We start from the raw sequence: 14,663 nt of genomic DNA on the forward strand, positions 1-14,663 counted from the left end.
CTAGTGAAATTTCTCGGTTCTTATATTCTCATATTTATGGCAAACTTAAAATATATATGTCGATGCTAATACTGTTATTATTTTCATATATTTCACATATATAGTTGTATTTAATCTATTACTTACAATTCGCATAATAGATATCGTTAAAAAGAGCATACTTATTTTTTCAGGCGAAAGAATAAGAAAAAAAATCTCATAAAAATATATGTACTCCAAATAAATAAATAAATATATTGATATAACGAATATACTTATGCTAAAGTATAAATGCATTCGGGTCAATTTTTCATGCAGAAGAAAACCCGAAGAAGAAATATAATTTTATTGACTTTTACAGTCGCTGTTATTGCAATTATCTTTTTAACGATAACTAAACTTTCAATATAAAATCCAATGAAATATATAATTGATAGTTTATGAGAGATCATTCCTGACCTATACAACACGTGAGTAAAAAAAAGAGTGGGACGATAAAGAGAAGCAAGAAAAAGGTCATGTAAATCCTTGGCTGAGCAGTCGAAACTCGGAATATAATCAAGGGAGTAGAGACGATACTATCTTCCTTGCATGTGCCGTTCCTAAGGGAATTAGCATTCCGGAGGTAACGGGGCTCGCACAGCTCGCGCTTCCTTTCAGACATCGTCGACGCCTCTTCTTTATTAACAGACGTGCAGTTTGCGCGCAATTCGAGTCAATCTGAAAACCGTAACCATTCACACGCACGATCGCAACGTGTTACCTGGATATTTTCCCAAGGAAAATATACGTAACACCCGGAGAAGAAAGATTCTGATTGTATAAGTGGATCGGTATTATAACCAACTCGCTTTTATCTACCTCTACCTGCAAAGTTTATTATCCAAATGGTTGATCGTATCATCAGTAATTTAAAGAAAATGATTCCTGAATGATTGGAGATGGATTATATCAATCATAATAATTAATCATTAATCTTTTACAAAAATATAAAAAATAAACACATGTGATACACATGTACAGGATAAGATATAATTGTTATATAATCTTTTTATAAATTTTATGCAATAAATTTTTAATAACTGAATATATTAAGGAATCAAAGAAATAGAAAAATTCAAAGATCAAAAAGCTTTGAATTCTTCAAAAAATCTGAAGATATAAATGTTCATAATCTCTGCAAAGATAAATTAATATATAAATTAATTCTGACCTATAATTTAGATTGAAGATCTAAACTCGCAAAATCATACGAGAACTATCAATCTAACTAAACGCTGTACTGACACTTTACGTTTGGCTTGATATGAATCTGAAGTACGTATCAATGCAAGTGCTGCTAATAGCTACTCAACAAGCCGGTCGAAGTGTTCACCTCTGGCAAATGTAGAGAATCAACATGAACAAGACATGAACAACTTCCGCAGAGAGGTCATCGTACTTTCGACTAAAGATACTATAACGCGGTCGCTGCGTAACTCTACTGCTGTCACTTTGTTACTCAACGGTTAGCAGCACGCTTGCCTGTTGATGCACTTCCGTTTCACGTTTGTCTAACGGAGCGATGCAATCGCACATGTGTATGCAACGTCATTGTCACGTTAGTGGGTTCGCTCCATTACCAATCACCACATCGTCATCGTCGATCGTTTTCTGTTGTTATTACGTACTCGTTATATCTTACTTACAGTAGTACCCTCAAGATTGTTGCGTGACTAAATAATAAAATTGATAATTTTTCGCTCACATGAAATCAAAACTTAGAATGAAATTTAGATAATCTATCCCTTTTTAATGCGTCTTTTATTAAAATCTAAATATAAAATTGATAATCTCTCGCTCACATGAAATTAAAGCTTAGAATGAAACTTAGATAATCTATTTCTTTCTTATATGTTCTTTATTTTATATATATATATATATATATATATATATATATATTTTACATATAAATGTATTAATATAATTAGATAAATTGTATATCTTAAATAATTAATTTACGTTCTTTATATTCTAAACAATTAATTTGCTTTTTTTCTTTTTGAAAAATTCAAAAGATCTTACGATTTGTATTATTATATTTATAATAAATTATGTAAAATGATTGAAAGAACGATGCGATATATAGTAATTGCATTAACACTTGTATGTGAAAGATAGCGCGACCAGATGTTAAAGACTGTTTGATGCAGCTGCGTAAGTGAGAAATAATATAATAATTAGAAACAGGAAGCACGATATATATTCTTGATGAAAAAAATAACAGCGAAATGTTAGTCGACCAGTTACAACCGTGCTGCTATCCTCAACCGAGATGAATATCGCTAACCGGACAAGTATTATGCGTATCACGGCATTGCCGTGTTTTTTACTAGTGATTACGAGTTTTATTTTTCGATCGACAGCCTCTCATGTATACGCACGCTATTGGTCGGCCGGACTAATCTTGGTCTATTTTCCCTTACATAAGTACCGACGTATCTCCGTCACGTAGAAAGCGGCGATCTAGAAGTGACTCGACTCTCTCAGTAAATCTAGCGTGCATGACTTGTGATTTTAATGTACGAACATGCGAACAGCGAACAGATTTTAATGATATCGAGTTTCGAATAGATTAAATGGAATCATAATCGTTGTCTGTGCCGGCGAGCATCTACCTTCGGGATTATCGGTGTGTGTTTTCGCGGTCGTTTCGCGCTCGTGCGGATACGACTCCGTGGACTGTGGTCATCGGTGCACTGACCTCCGATCCATTGCTGGCAACTGGCGATACCGACTACTTGCCGAGTGAAAGTATCGGAGCCTGTGCTTGCCTACAACGTACCGCGTGTACGCGAGTCACGCATGTTCAACATGTACGGCCAAATATCTCGGCGCTGTCTGATTTCTTTTTAGATCGAGTGCTTTCAGATTAAAAAGCCGACGAAATATCTATCTAGAACTGTCGCGAAAATTTGCTATAAATTTGCTATTAAATATGTTTATATTAATACGTGAATTGAATTCTCTTTCTTTCTATATAACTTAAAAAAAAATAAAATCTTATATAAAAGTAAATGTCCATGAAATGATAACTTCGATAAACAATAATTTTCCATTTAATGAAATGTTCGTGCCATTTATAGTATTTTCTAACATAACACTTTCTAGTGAATAAAATGTATGAACGAAGGAAGTGAGAGACATGAGCCTAGCAAGATCCAAGAGACACCAGACGGTTTTCTAATGGAAATCGACGAGAAGGAATGTTGTGCATACTTTGCTTATGTAGATTGGCATGCGAAGAAGCTTTCTAACCGATTTTCGATGCCGCTACTGATTTAATAAAACTGATCTTCCCGGATTTTACAACGCGAGGTCATCGCGATAGGGAAATGATTGGTAAAACAAGCCTCTTTCTCCTTTTCCTTCTTCTTATCTTCTATAATCTTTCGATTGGTATGCGAATGTGTCTTTGAATATGTGTCTCTCATTGAGATATTTATCATCTCATGCCCACTATGTGACACTATTGCGGAATTAATTCATCCACCGCAAGATATATATACAACAATATAATTATAAATTAAAGAAGTCTCCGATATAACTATAATTTATTTGTTGAAAAAACCACATTTATTTTGTGTCTTAATGGTCTATATACTGATTTGTTTTGCACTGCGCGCGAATATTTTAATAAAAATCTAACGCAATTCATAAGTATATGAAAGCTGATACAGAAAAAAAATAAGTGTCAAATCAAAACTTATATACTTAAATTAACACATTCATTGTTTTATATGTACGCAACAATCTATAATCTTCTTAGAAGAATTTTAATAATTTCAATAATTTTAAATTTCAGCAATATTATAGTCTTATTTCAATATTGTAATCGTCATCTCAAGAATATATAATTATTTAATTCTATTTTAAGAAAATTATAATCTTTGATTTAAAAATGTTCTGTCTAAAATTGTTTCCTTTCCATTCAAGAAAATTAAATCTTAAATCATAAGAATATATTTTTCTTGATTAAACTATATAAAATTGCCTCAAGCAAACAATTATTCAAGCAATTATATTTTTTTTTAATTAACGCAATATAATCTCATTTCAAGATTTCGACGTTAAAACTAAAGATATTTTCAAAACAAGAATGTCCTTTTTTTCTGTGTATATCGTCGACGAGAGCGTTTAACATTAATACCATCAATTTCAAATGATTTAACACATAGTTACGAGACAAGCGAGGATTACACTATGATTGTATTATATTATTCAAATAATCGTCCGCACAATGCATGTAATGATTATTTCATACTGTAATCACTAGAATTATGTAGTATAATTTTTCAGAGTAAAAATTATCAAGCATACGCGGTATTTCCTGACACTCACACACGCTGCACGATAAATATTATCGCATTAGACTTATCACACGTGCATAACTTTCCTACGAGTAAATATTACAACACGTGTAGGATCATTCATAATATTCCATCACCGCGCAATCATCATCGTAATCGTAATTACGATCGATGTTTGCAGTAAGAAATCATATTACCGCATGTAAAATTATTTCAGCAACTTTTCAAGCTTTGGATCGGAGTTACATCATTAATTAGCGGCTGTACATTCCAATACTGACGAGCGGAAGTCATCGGGAATCTGCAGCGTGCAATCAATTATTAATGAGCCGCGACCTCGATACATCTTCGTGGTTAGCGTAACAATAAAATTGTATTAAAATAAAATAAACATCAACTTTATTTATACAATTCATGAAATTAAGTATGAATTGTATATCGTAGATATATAATGTAATATGCCAATAGTATAATGTAAAATATATGAAATTTTTATTGTTATTTTATCAAATTAAAAAAATATTAGTTAAAAAGAAATTAACACCAGAGAGATAAAATAACAAATTTTTAGACTCTTCTACTTTAGATTTGAAATAAAAATGCATAATAATATACTTATAAAAGTAATTGTGGGAGTAAGAAAGTTTACATACTTAATGCATGTATATATACACTGAGGGAAAAATTATCTTGAAATAAAAAAATTTTAGTTAACTCAAGAAAGCTATTTATTCGGTGGGTACTAATCACGTATTTACTTGTATTTAAAACGTTTGTTTGCGCTTAAGTTAAGTATTTATTTACATATGTTAAAAAAAATCTTTATACTATATTAAACTAAAATACATTGCGATCAAATAAATATATCCTTCGTATTAAATTTGACATTCAAAATACTAGAAAATATTTCTTAATTGCAAGAAAATATAATGACAAAACCAAAATTATTTATTTGCATTAAAAAATTTTTTGATATCATTAAGCAAGGAAAAATTACAATTAAATAAATATATTCTTCGTATTAAATCCGACATTCAAGATACTAGAAAATATTTCTTAATTCCAAGGAAATATAATGACAAAACCAAAATTATTTATTTGCATAACAAAATTTTTTTATATTATTAAACTAAGATAAATTGCAATCGAATAAATATATTCTTAATATTAAAATCAAAATTCAAGATACTAAAGAGTATTTTTTTATTGCAAGAAAATATAAGGATGAGAGAAAAAATTATATAATATTAAAAATTACTAAATAATTAATGTAAACAAAATAATTATTTAAATAATACAAATATTCTTTTAAAATCGAGAAATGGTATCTGTAGTATAATAAAAATTTTTTTCACGTTGAAGAATCATAATAAAAAATTAGAAAAATATTTAATAGAACGAAGAAGCAACATAATAGTAGTATAAAATATGCTTTCCTTTACATATAAAACTATTCTTTCTAATTATAAGCTCATTTCCTTAATCGTAGAAAAAACCTATTTGAAAGAATAAATTCTTATTTTTTAAATAAATATTTTTTGCATATATATTTCATGAAAAGCAAGGCAATTAATGTTTTAAAAAATAAATCTCATTTAATATATAATTGAAGAATAAATATATATCTATACACACACACACACACACACACACACACACACTCACACACCCGCACACCCGCACCCGCACCCACACCCACACCCACACCCACACACACACACACACACACACACACACACACACACACACACTCTTCAATTATTATTTCTTCACTATTTCAACTATTATGTCTACGCAATATTTATGTGCGTATATATGCGCATGTGTATATATACATATCTCATTTTCATATATTTAAACACAAAATAACAGTAACACAAATAACAGTAACAATGTTATTCACCAACTTCTTATTCACCAAATTAACAGTTATATACAAGGTATGTCATATTATAATTACATTGTTGAGTTAAAAATTATAGCATTGATCTTATGTTACTGTTGCTTTGTGTAATGGGATATATATATATATATATATATATATATATATATATACATAGTATGTGCACGTATAACTATGAACTACAAATAAAAAAGTCAATTAGAAAAAAATATTTATTTTTTTTTAATGAAAAGTACAAATATATTAATTGCGTATTTTATTTGTTTTCTCTTAAAAAATTAATATAATATTTAATTATATAATAAACTATATATATAAATACGACGTATAAAATTAATATTTTTTCGTATTTATTCGTTAATAAAGGAACACAAAAATGTCGAATTTTTAAAATAAAACATGTTTTGTTTTAAAAAAATTAAATTATTAATTTTATAAAGATAATTATAATATAAAAAAAATAAATCATAACTTTCGAAGTAAATCTGCTTAATCTAAAAACCCAACATCATATATATTTAATTTGGCCTACAAAAATAATAACTAATTATATATATTTGTTGTATTAATTATTTATATTAAAATAAAACGTATTTTAAAAATTTGCTGGAATGTAACTTTTCATATTTGACATATGTTGAACATAGTATACTTCACAATCTGCAAGATTTTTTTGAGATATAAAATTCCATTCTTGCGTTTCTTTTACTTCAAACGCACTAAGATGATGAAAATAACATACAGTTATCATTTTAATATATAGAAAATAAATATTTTTTGATGGACTTATAATAATATGTTTAACTTTTCCAAACACGGGATCAATGTCGTTTATATTTAAGCATATCAATGAATTAATATCATATTTTGTCCCATTTATTGTTATCCAATTTACAGAATTATAATCTTTAAAATCATCAGAAGGCAAAAGGTTTTTAAAACATTCATAGTTATCTATTAGTTTCAATTTTGAAGTAATACTTCCAAAACATATATGATCTTCAAAGCCTTGATTACAAAAAAATCTGTAGCAAAGCTGTAACTGGTGTCTTAAAGCGAGTGTAAACGACGGATTTATTCGTGTTTTACAGATTTTGCTGTTTTCTTTTATTTGTTTATGTTTTCCTTCAAATCGGATGCATGTCATACTCTTTAAAGGTCCATATTTTCGCATAATTCTCGGATAATGCAATAAATTATGATGCTTAATTTTTAATGAATTAGGAAATAACTTTATATGTAGAGAAAGGTATTCAGAAATAAGTGTTTCAACCAAGTCAATAGTTTGTACATTTAGAGCATGTAAAATTACAATACATACAATTTGTCTTAAAAGTAAATATAATTCCCAAATCTCATTATTGAGTGGAACAAGATCTCCAATAAATAAATTGAGATTCAGAATAAGATATTTCATTTCAGAAGCTGATATAATAATGAGCTCTTTTTCTATGGAATCTAATGTTATCAAAGGAATATTTTCACCAAAATAATGTTTGTTAAAAAATCGAATCCTTTCATGAAAAACATGTAATGTAAAAAATTTTTTTTTATTAATTAAAGTATTTAAAATTTTTCCAATATCATAACGACAAATACCTTCGAATATATCATGCATTGGATCAACAGAGAAATTTTCCGTCACATGAAAATGTGGGATAATGTTAAAAATGCAATTTTCTTGAATTCCTACTACATTTACTTCATAATTGTTTACTGTTCTTATCATATCAACATTTTCTTTTACTTGTTTTTTAAGTTCTGTTTTAGAAACATTGCAAATTCTGCAACAGTGTAATGAATTAAAACTTTTCGAGAAACCTAATATTGTATTTAATCCTAAATTATCTCCTGCTATAAAACACAATACAAAAAATACTGTTTGTATTTCTCCATTTATAGTGATATTTATACCATTTGTTTCCAAATCTATTATCATATCAATTACATGGTTAAATATCTTATTTCCCAAAAATTTATGATCTATATAATTATGTAATTGAACTAAGAAAATATTTTCTAGTCTACTTGCATATTCATCAGGTAGACATGGAATTGAACAATATATTGCACCTAATTTATTTATGCATTTGTGTGAGCCGAGAGGATTGTTTATTTCAATATCATCAAAGAATAAGACTAATGGTAGAATTATTTTTCCTTCACTATTTTTTTCAATTGATTGCCAAAAATTACTTTGAATTATTGAAATGATAATAGAATCATTTTTTTTACAATGCTCGATATATTCAGTTATGGAAAAAAAAACATTTGGAATTTCTAAAAAGTTTTTTAATACTATTTTTAGAGGTACAATAGTTATTTTTCTATGACAAATTGTAGATCTTGTAAATCGATCAAATAAACCAAAAGTTAAAGATGAATGTATTTTCTTGGTTGACGGTAATATTAAACATCCTATTTTTTGGAAATATTGAAATGTTAAATGTTCAGTTTTAAAATTTTCAAATGCTTTTTCTATTACTTGCAATATATTACACAACTCATCTATTTTTCCATATTTTAATTTTATAAATTCTAAGCAAAAGTTGTATAATGAAGAAGTACTCAAAATAATATCATGAATGATGGTACGATTCATAGTACCATAAGCATACAGTTTTGCTACAAAATGAGTAACACACTCATTAAGTTTTTCTTTGAATACAAACATATAATTATCATTATTTACATCAAAAGTGCTTGAGATTTGGCTAATAATGTTATTATATTTTACATTAAGAATACTGTTTGTATTATTTAAAATAGGTTGTAAAATATTTCTACTTGTTTGTTGCAAAATATTTTTCTCACGAATAAGTTTTAAATCATTACGACGTTTTACATGTTCAGATACTATATGTCTTTTTAAGGAATACATATTATTATATATTTGAAAGCAGTTTTCAACATTGCATTTAACTTCACAATGCATACGTGACTTATGATTTAGTTTTATATGTGCCATCAAAAAATTTATGGATAACAATAAACGGGAACAAAACATGCAACGAAACATTTTAAATGTTATTCTTAAATTAATATTAAAGTAAAAATGAACAATGATGAAAAGAAGAATTATACTAATGTAAATTATGACTTACAGATGATTTATCAGAGGTATCGTTTTCAAACTTTTTAATGATATACTCAATATTTGGAATAATGCTGTCCCATTTGGTTGCAAATTTATAAATACATTTTTGTATTAGTAACCATAAGTGTTCACTTGCTATTGGATAATATAGTTGAACAACATGAAATGTTTTAAAACAGATATCAACAGCTTCCACAGTGGAAGAAGTATCGTATAAAATGTCATCAATGCAAACATATGATTTATTGATCTCCTTCAATGAAGATCCTATGATAATTATATAAGGTTGAATAGTGAGGTTCAATTCTTTACATCTTTTTATCGTATCCTCTCTAAGTCTCGTCACGTCACCAGGAATCTATAAAATTATTATTACATTAAAAAAGGATAAAGAGAAAAAAAAACAAAATTGATAATTATAATTCCTGCATAATTTTCAGCTTTTTTATGATATAAAATTATAATTTAAAGTATATAAAAATAGCAAAACAATAAATAACATAAAATAATAATAAAAAAATAAATAACAAAATTTAAAAATAACAATATTAAACTTAAAGTGAATGAACAAATAAAAATAAATAAATAAATAAATGATAAAGTTATAGTTATTAATACTATGAGATACTAACTATTGCATGTTTTATCATGCTATCCTTTGCGTTCCATATAGATGGTTTCCAAAATTTATTACTGCATCTTTTCATTGTTTTAGGAGGGATTAAATGCGATAGTATCATAAGTTGCAAAGCAATTTTCGAATCTAAATAATCAAGAAAAATGTAACAAATAAAATAATGTAATAAACCATTTGTGAAAACTTAAGTAAATATTTTTAAGAGATTATACATATACAGTTACAAATAAGTTGATGAAAATTTAATTTGTGAACAAAATTTCGGATTTCATACAAATTAATGTTAAATTAAAATAAAAATAAAATATATAATATATAAATATATAATAAAATAAAACCATAAAAAAAGATTACATAATGTTTTATTGTTTAGGATTCGCATAAATGCTTAATATTAGATAAAAGTTAATATATATGTACAAAGCATAATTATTAAAATACTTGTCTTAATTTAAAGAAACTTATTATTTTAAAAAATGTATTTTATTCAAATATTTTATCAGTTATAATATAGATATTAAAATAAGAAAAAAATAAAGAAAGAATAAGATAAGTAAAAGAATAAGATAAGTAAACAAAGAATAAGATAAAGATAAGAAAAATTATAATATTATTAAAATATTATTGATAAAAGATTTCTTTACCATCAGCAATGTCATTGTCTTCTAATGTTTCAAATAAAATATTGACTGTGTCATCTTTATGAGATAGTGGTGTCCAACTTTTTATTCATTGGAAAAAGTTTTCCCATTTATCCATACTTAACGTTTCCTTAGATAAATTCATACATTTGAAATCTTCGATTATTAAAAAATAGCCATTCGGATGCTTTAAAATAGGCCATTCCGTGAAAATATCAATTAAAGTACGTTGATTAGAGCTTTTAATGTTTTTACTACGAATGTTAAATGTTTTACTCCAGTGCGCGCTGAACTACAAGTTCCCACGGGGCTTGATGTCTTTTTAACCATTCAATACTTTCTATTTCAGTCTTGTCTAAATTTACATCTATAAAATATGTGTACAAATATAAAATGTATAAACATATACAATATACAAACAATAATGAAATGTAGAAAATATTATTTAAATTTATTTATAATGATTTTACCATTTGTAGAATTATTAGAAGTTCCTGCTGTAACGTTCATTAAACCTTCTAATTTTTTATTTGAAAATTTACGATTTCTCCACATAGTAATTATTTTTCCACGTGCTGGTATAGATTTATATAAGAGAGAATCTTTTTTTTTTATAGGCGGAACATAATAAGTGCTAGGTACTTCTGTTGGAAACTCAGCAACAATCATGTTTGCAATTTGTTCCGCAGTTTCATTTCTTAATCTAAAGGTACATAATAATAAACAATTTTATATGCAATTATATTCATAAAAGTCAAATATTTTACATAAAAGCAAAACAAAAATTTATACCGTTCATGACGATTTTCTAAGTCTGTGATAATCATATCACATATTTCATTTCTATGTTTTTCTGTTAATTCTTTTTCTCTTACATATACTTTTAATATGCGTTGGCCTTGAGCACATTCCTTAAGAATATCACTTATTTTTCGTAAGCGTGAATTTCCAAATAATTGCATATTTGAATAATCTTTTTGTGAAAGTTCAAATTCATCTGAATTACTAGTAATTTCGGTATCGTAATCAAATTTCTTCAAAAAATAACAAATAATTATATATATATGTATAATTGTAATATAACATGGAATATAAAATATATGTACAAATAAAGATATATAACTCGTCAATAAATTGAAAGATATAACGCCTGCCACAGGTAACAGAAAGAAAGAAAAAGAGAAAAGGAACAGACGAAAGTAAAGAAAAAAACAAGATATCAAATAACATGATATGAAAGAGAAGTTTACAAGAGAAGTACACAACAAACTTTCAGCAGAGTTTAGTAAAAAATAATCATTCTAAACTCACGTTTCTTTTAGGCGAAATATTTTCATTTTCAATGGAACGTAAAGGATTTTCATTTTTAAGTTTTCTCCAATATGATAAAAATATTACTCTTGGACCAATAGCAGGAATCAATTCTGATATCATTTGTTCTGATAATTCTTTTATAATGTCAATAGTAATTTTGTTTTCTAAAAATATTACATATTTACATATATATATGTATAAGTATATCACAATTTATTAACTCAATTTATTAAAGTATATTGCAATTTGTAAACCATGAAAAAAAATATATACATAAAACATAATAATAAAAAATAATAATAATTAAAGATAATACATAAAAACATATATTTAAAAGAAATATGTATTATATCAATACAATTTATTTCTTTTAAAATTGTAAATATCTAAAAAACTAATTGAAATGTGTGTTAATATGTAGATACATACATAGTGTCGCACATGCATTGATTACTTACTTTTAAAAGTTTCAATATACTCTTCTAGTTTTAAATCAAGTAAAATATTTTTTACTTCCTCGTCTTCCATAATTTACAATGAATATAATTTATCAATTTGGAATTATTTGGTTCGTTTACCTATATTACAACAAAAATATTATTAATTATTTATTATATTCTTTGTGTTATGAATGTAAGCTTAAATAATAAACAAATATATATCATTTAGCACATATTCGCAATTTGATTCATAATTAATAGTTTTTGTCAAATTTGTCAAGTGTCGATAGAAAATTTATCAATTCTTTATTTATGAGACATCATTTGTATTGATCTTAAGCAAATGATTTTTTATAAAACTGAAAAGACATAAATCATCGATTTAACGAATTAAGCATCGAAATTTAACGAATTAAGAATTACAAATTATGCAGTCTGGCGCTAGCTTGATACGAAACTTTTTCTTCAATTTATGTAAAAAGCACGTGTACTTACATATAAAACTGGCCCTCGATATAGAAAAATAACTTCTATTGAAAAATAACTTATCGAAAAACCACTTATATGAAAAAGTAACTAATTGTGTGAGCAGCGTATGCCGGCTCAGCACGAAGTACAGACAAATCCAAACAGTCTTTTGTCTTATTGCGTTGTCTTTACTCTGCACTCACGTATCACTATCACACCATCAACTCGTGCTTCGCGTTTGTTTTTCTCCGCTCGGTTGTTCCCCGCAAAATCGCAGCGCTTTCTACGCAATATACGCGCCATTCTCAGCGGGATATTCGAATAGCGTTGATAGTTATCAATTACATTTTTTCATAAGAGTAATAATTTATAAGTAATAATAATAAATAATTTCTTTTCTTAAAATAAAATACATTTTCGTGCATGTATAATTAATTACAGGGGGGAAAGAGGGATAATAATTAAATAAATTCTCGAATTGAGAATTATTTAAATTTGCTTGGTATCGTACCAAGAAAATTTGTGCCCTGTGCACACAAATAAGTTTCAACGAAAAACTTATTTTCTCGTTGAACTTACGCACTATCATCCGCGTTTAGCTCTTATGGCCTTTAAATTTAAGTTTATGTATAATTAATGTTATCTTTAGAGATTTCTTTTTTTTATTTAAGCAAATGTATTTTTAATTGAATGTATATGTATATATAAATAAATAAATAAATAAAGAAATAAATAAATGTATATACACGGTGAGTCATTTTAATCTATAATCCCAATTATCTCGTTGGCAAAGCATGACAGAGAAAAAATTTTCCCACAAAAGTTGTTTGTTTCTTGGGGGGGTGTAAAGAAAACACATAGTTGTTTTGAAGAAAAAATATGTAATTTGCAATTAACAATTCCATATTTTTTCTTCAAAACAACTATGTGTTTTCTTCACACCAATTGATTCCTCTCATTATTTTGTACATAAAAGTATTAAAGTAAGATAAACGAAAAATGAATATTTTACAAGATATTTTACGGTTTATGTAAAATTAAGAAATTATTTCAAGCCTCATAACTCAAAAAGTACTTAACGAAAAGGTACTTAATTATAGTGTTTTGGAAAGTTCTCGAGATAAGCTACAAGAATGTGCAAAAATATATAGGGTATTCCATTTAAAAAAATTGAAGTGACCTTCACGTGACCTTCAAATGACTCTTCAAGGTCAAACCAATGGTGCCATCTTATGGCCCCCACAGAAACAAACAACTTTTGTGGGAAAATTTTTTCTCTGTCATGCTTTGCCAACGAGATAATTGGGATTATAGATTAAAATGACTCACCGTGTATATATATATATGTTTATACATATATACATACATACATATGCACATAAATATTATGATAGACTTACTATATAATTTAAAAAAAAATATAATTGAAAAAAGATATTCAATAATAATATTTCTTTAATTATATTATTAGTAATTAAACAATATTTTTTTATGATAAACATATATAAGAGAAACATATTACAAAATGAATGCTTATTAGGTATTAAAAAATATTTTATGACGCAAAAACCTTATTTGATAGATGCAACATACGCTGTAATAAGAAAGATTTGATTCTTTAGAGAAATCGTTTTTAATAAAATAAATATGTAAATAAATATTTTTTTAAACAAACATGAACATAATTTATTTTTTAAAAGGAATTATTACTAAGATTAAAAAATAAGTATTTCTTAAATTGAGAAAAACTATTTTTATATATGAAATAAAACATATTAAGCTTTTATTATTATGTTCTTTCTTTTTTGTATTAAATATTTTTCTGGTTTGTTATT

General features: G+C 26.5%; 2 protein-coding genes across 6 annotated transcripts in view; both read right to left on the reverse strand.

Annotated features, from left to right (window-relative positions):
- Calpc (calpain C) overlaps positions 1-14,663 on the reverse strand; it is a 62,978-nt gene that overhangs the window by 4,602 nt on the left and 43,713 nt on the right. The window lies entirely within an intron of this gene.
- LOC145970744 (uncharacterized) lies at positions 6,576-13,483 on the reverse strand. The gene is made up of 8 exons (XM_083097668.1): positions 12,856-13,483; positions 12,379-12,498; positions 11,918-12,084; positions 11,399-11,640; positions 11,077-11,309; positions 10,610-10,973; positions 9,961-10,091; positions 6,576-9,686 (listed from the first exon to the last, which is right to left on the reverse strand). The coding sequence occupies exons 2-6, from the start codon at positions 12,446-12,448 to the stop codon at positions 10,879-10,881; spliced, it is 807 nt and encodes a 268-aa protein (XP_082953794.1). The 5' UTR covers positions 12,449-12,498; positions 12,856-13,483; the 3' UTR covers positions 6,576-9,686; positions 9,961-10,091; positions 10,610-10,878.

The sequence above is a fragment of the Camponotus vicinus genome, unplaced genomic scaffold (genome assembly GCF_025532165.1).
Source record: "Camponotus vicinus isolate PSW18456_S1 unplaced genomic scaffold, iyCamVici1.0 SCAF_4, whole genome shotgun sequence".
Lineage (NCBI taxonomy): Eukaryota > Metazoa > Arthropoda > Insecta > Hymenoptera > Formicidae > Camponotus > Camponotus vicinus.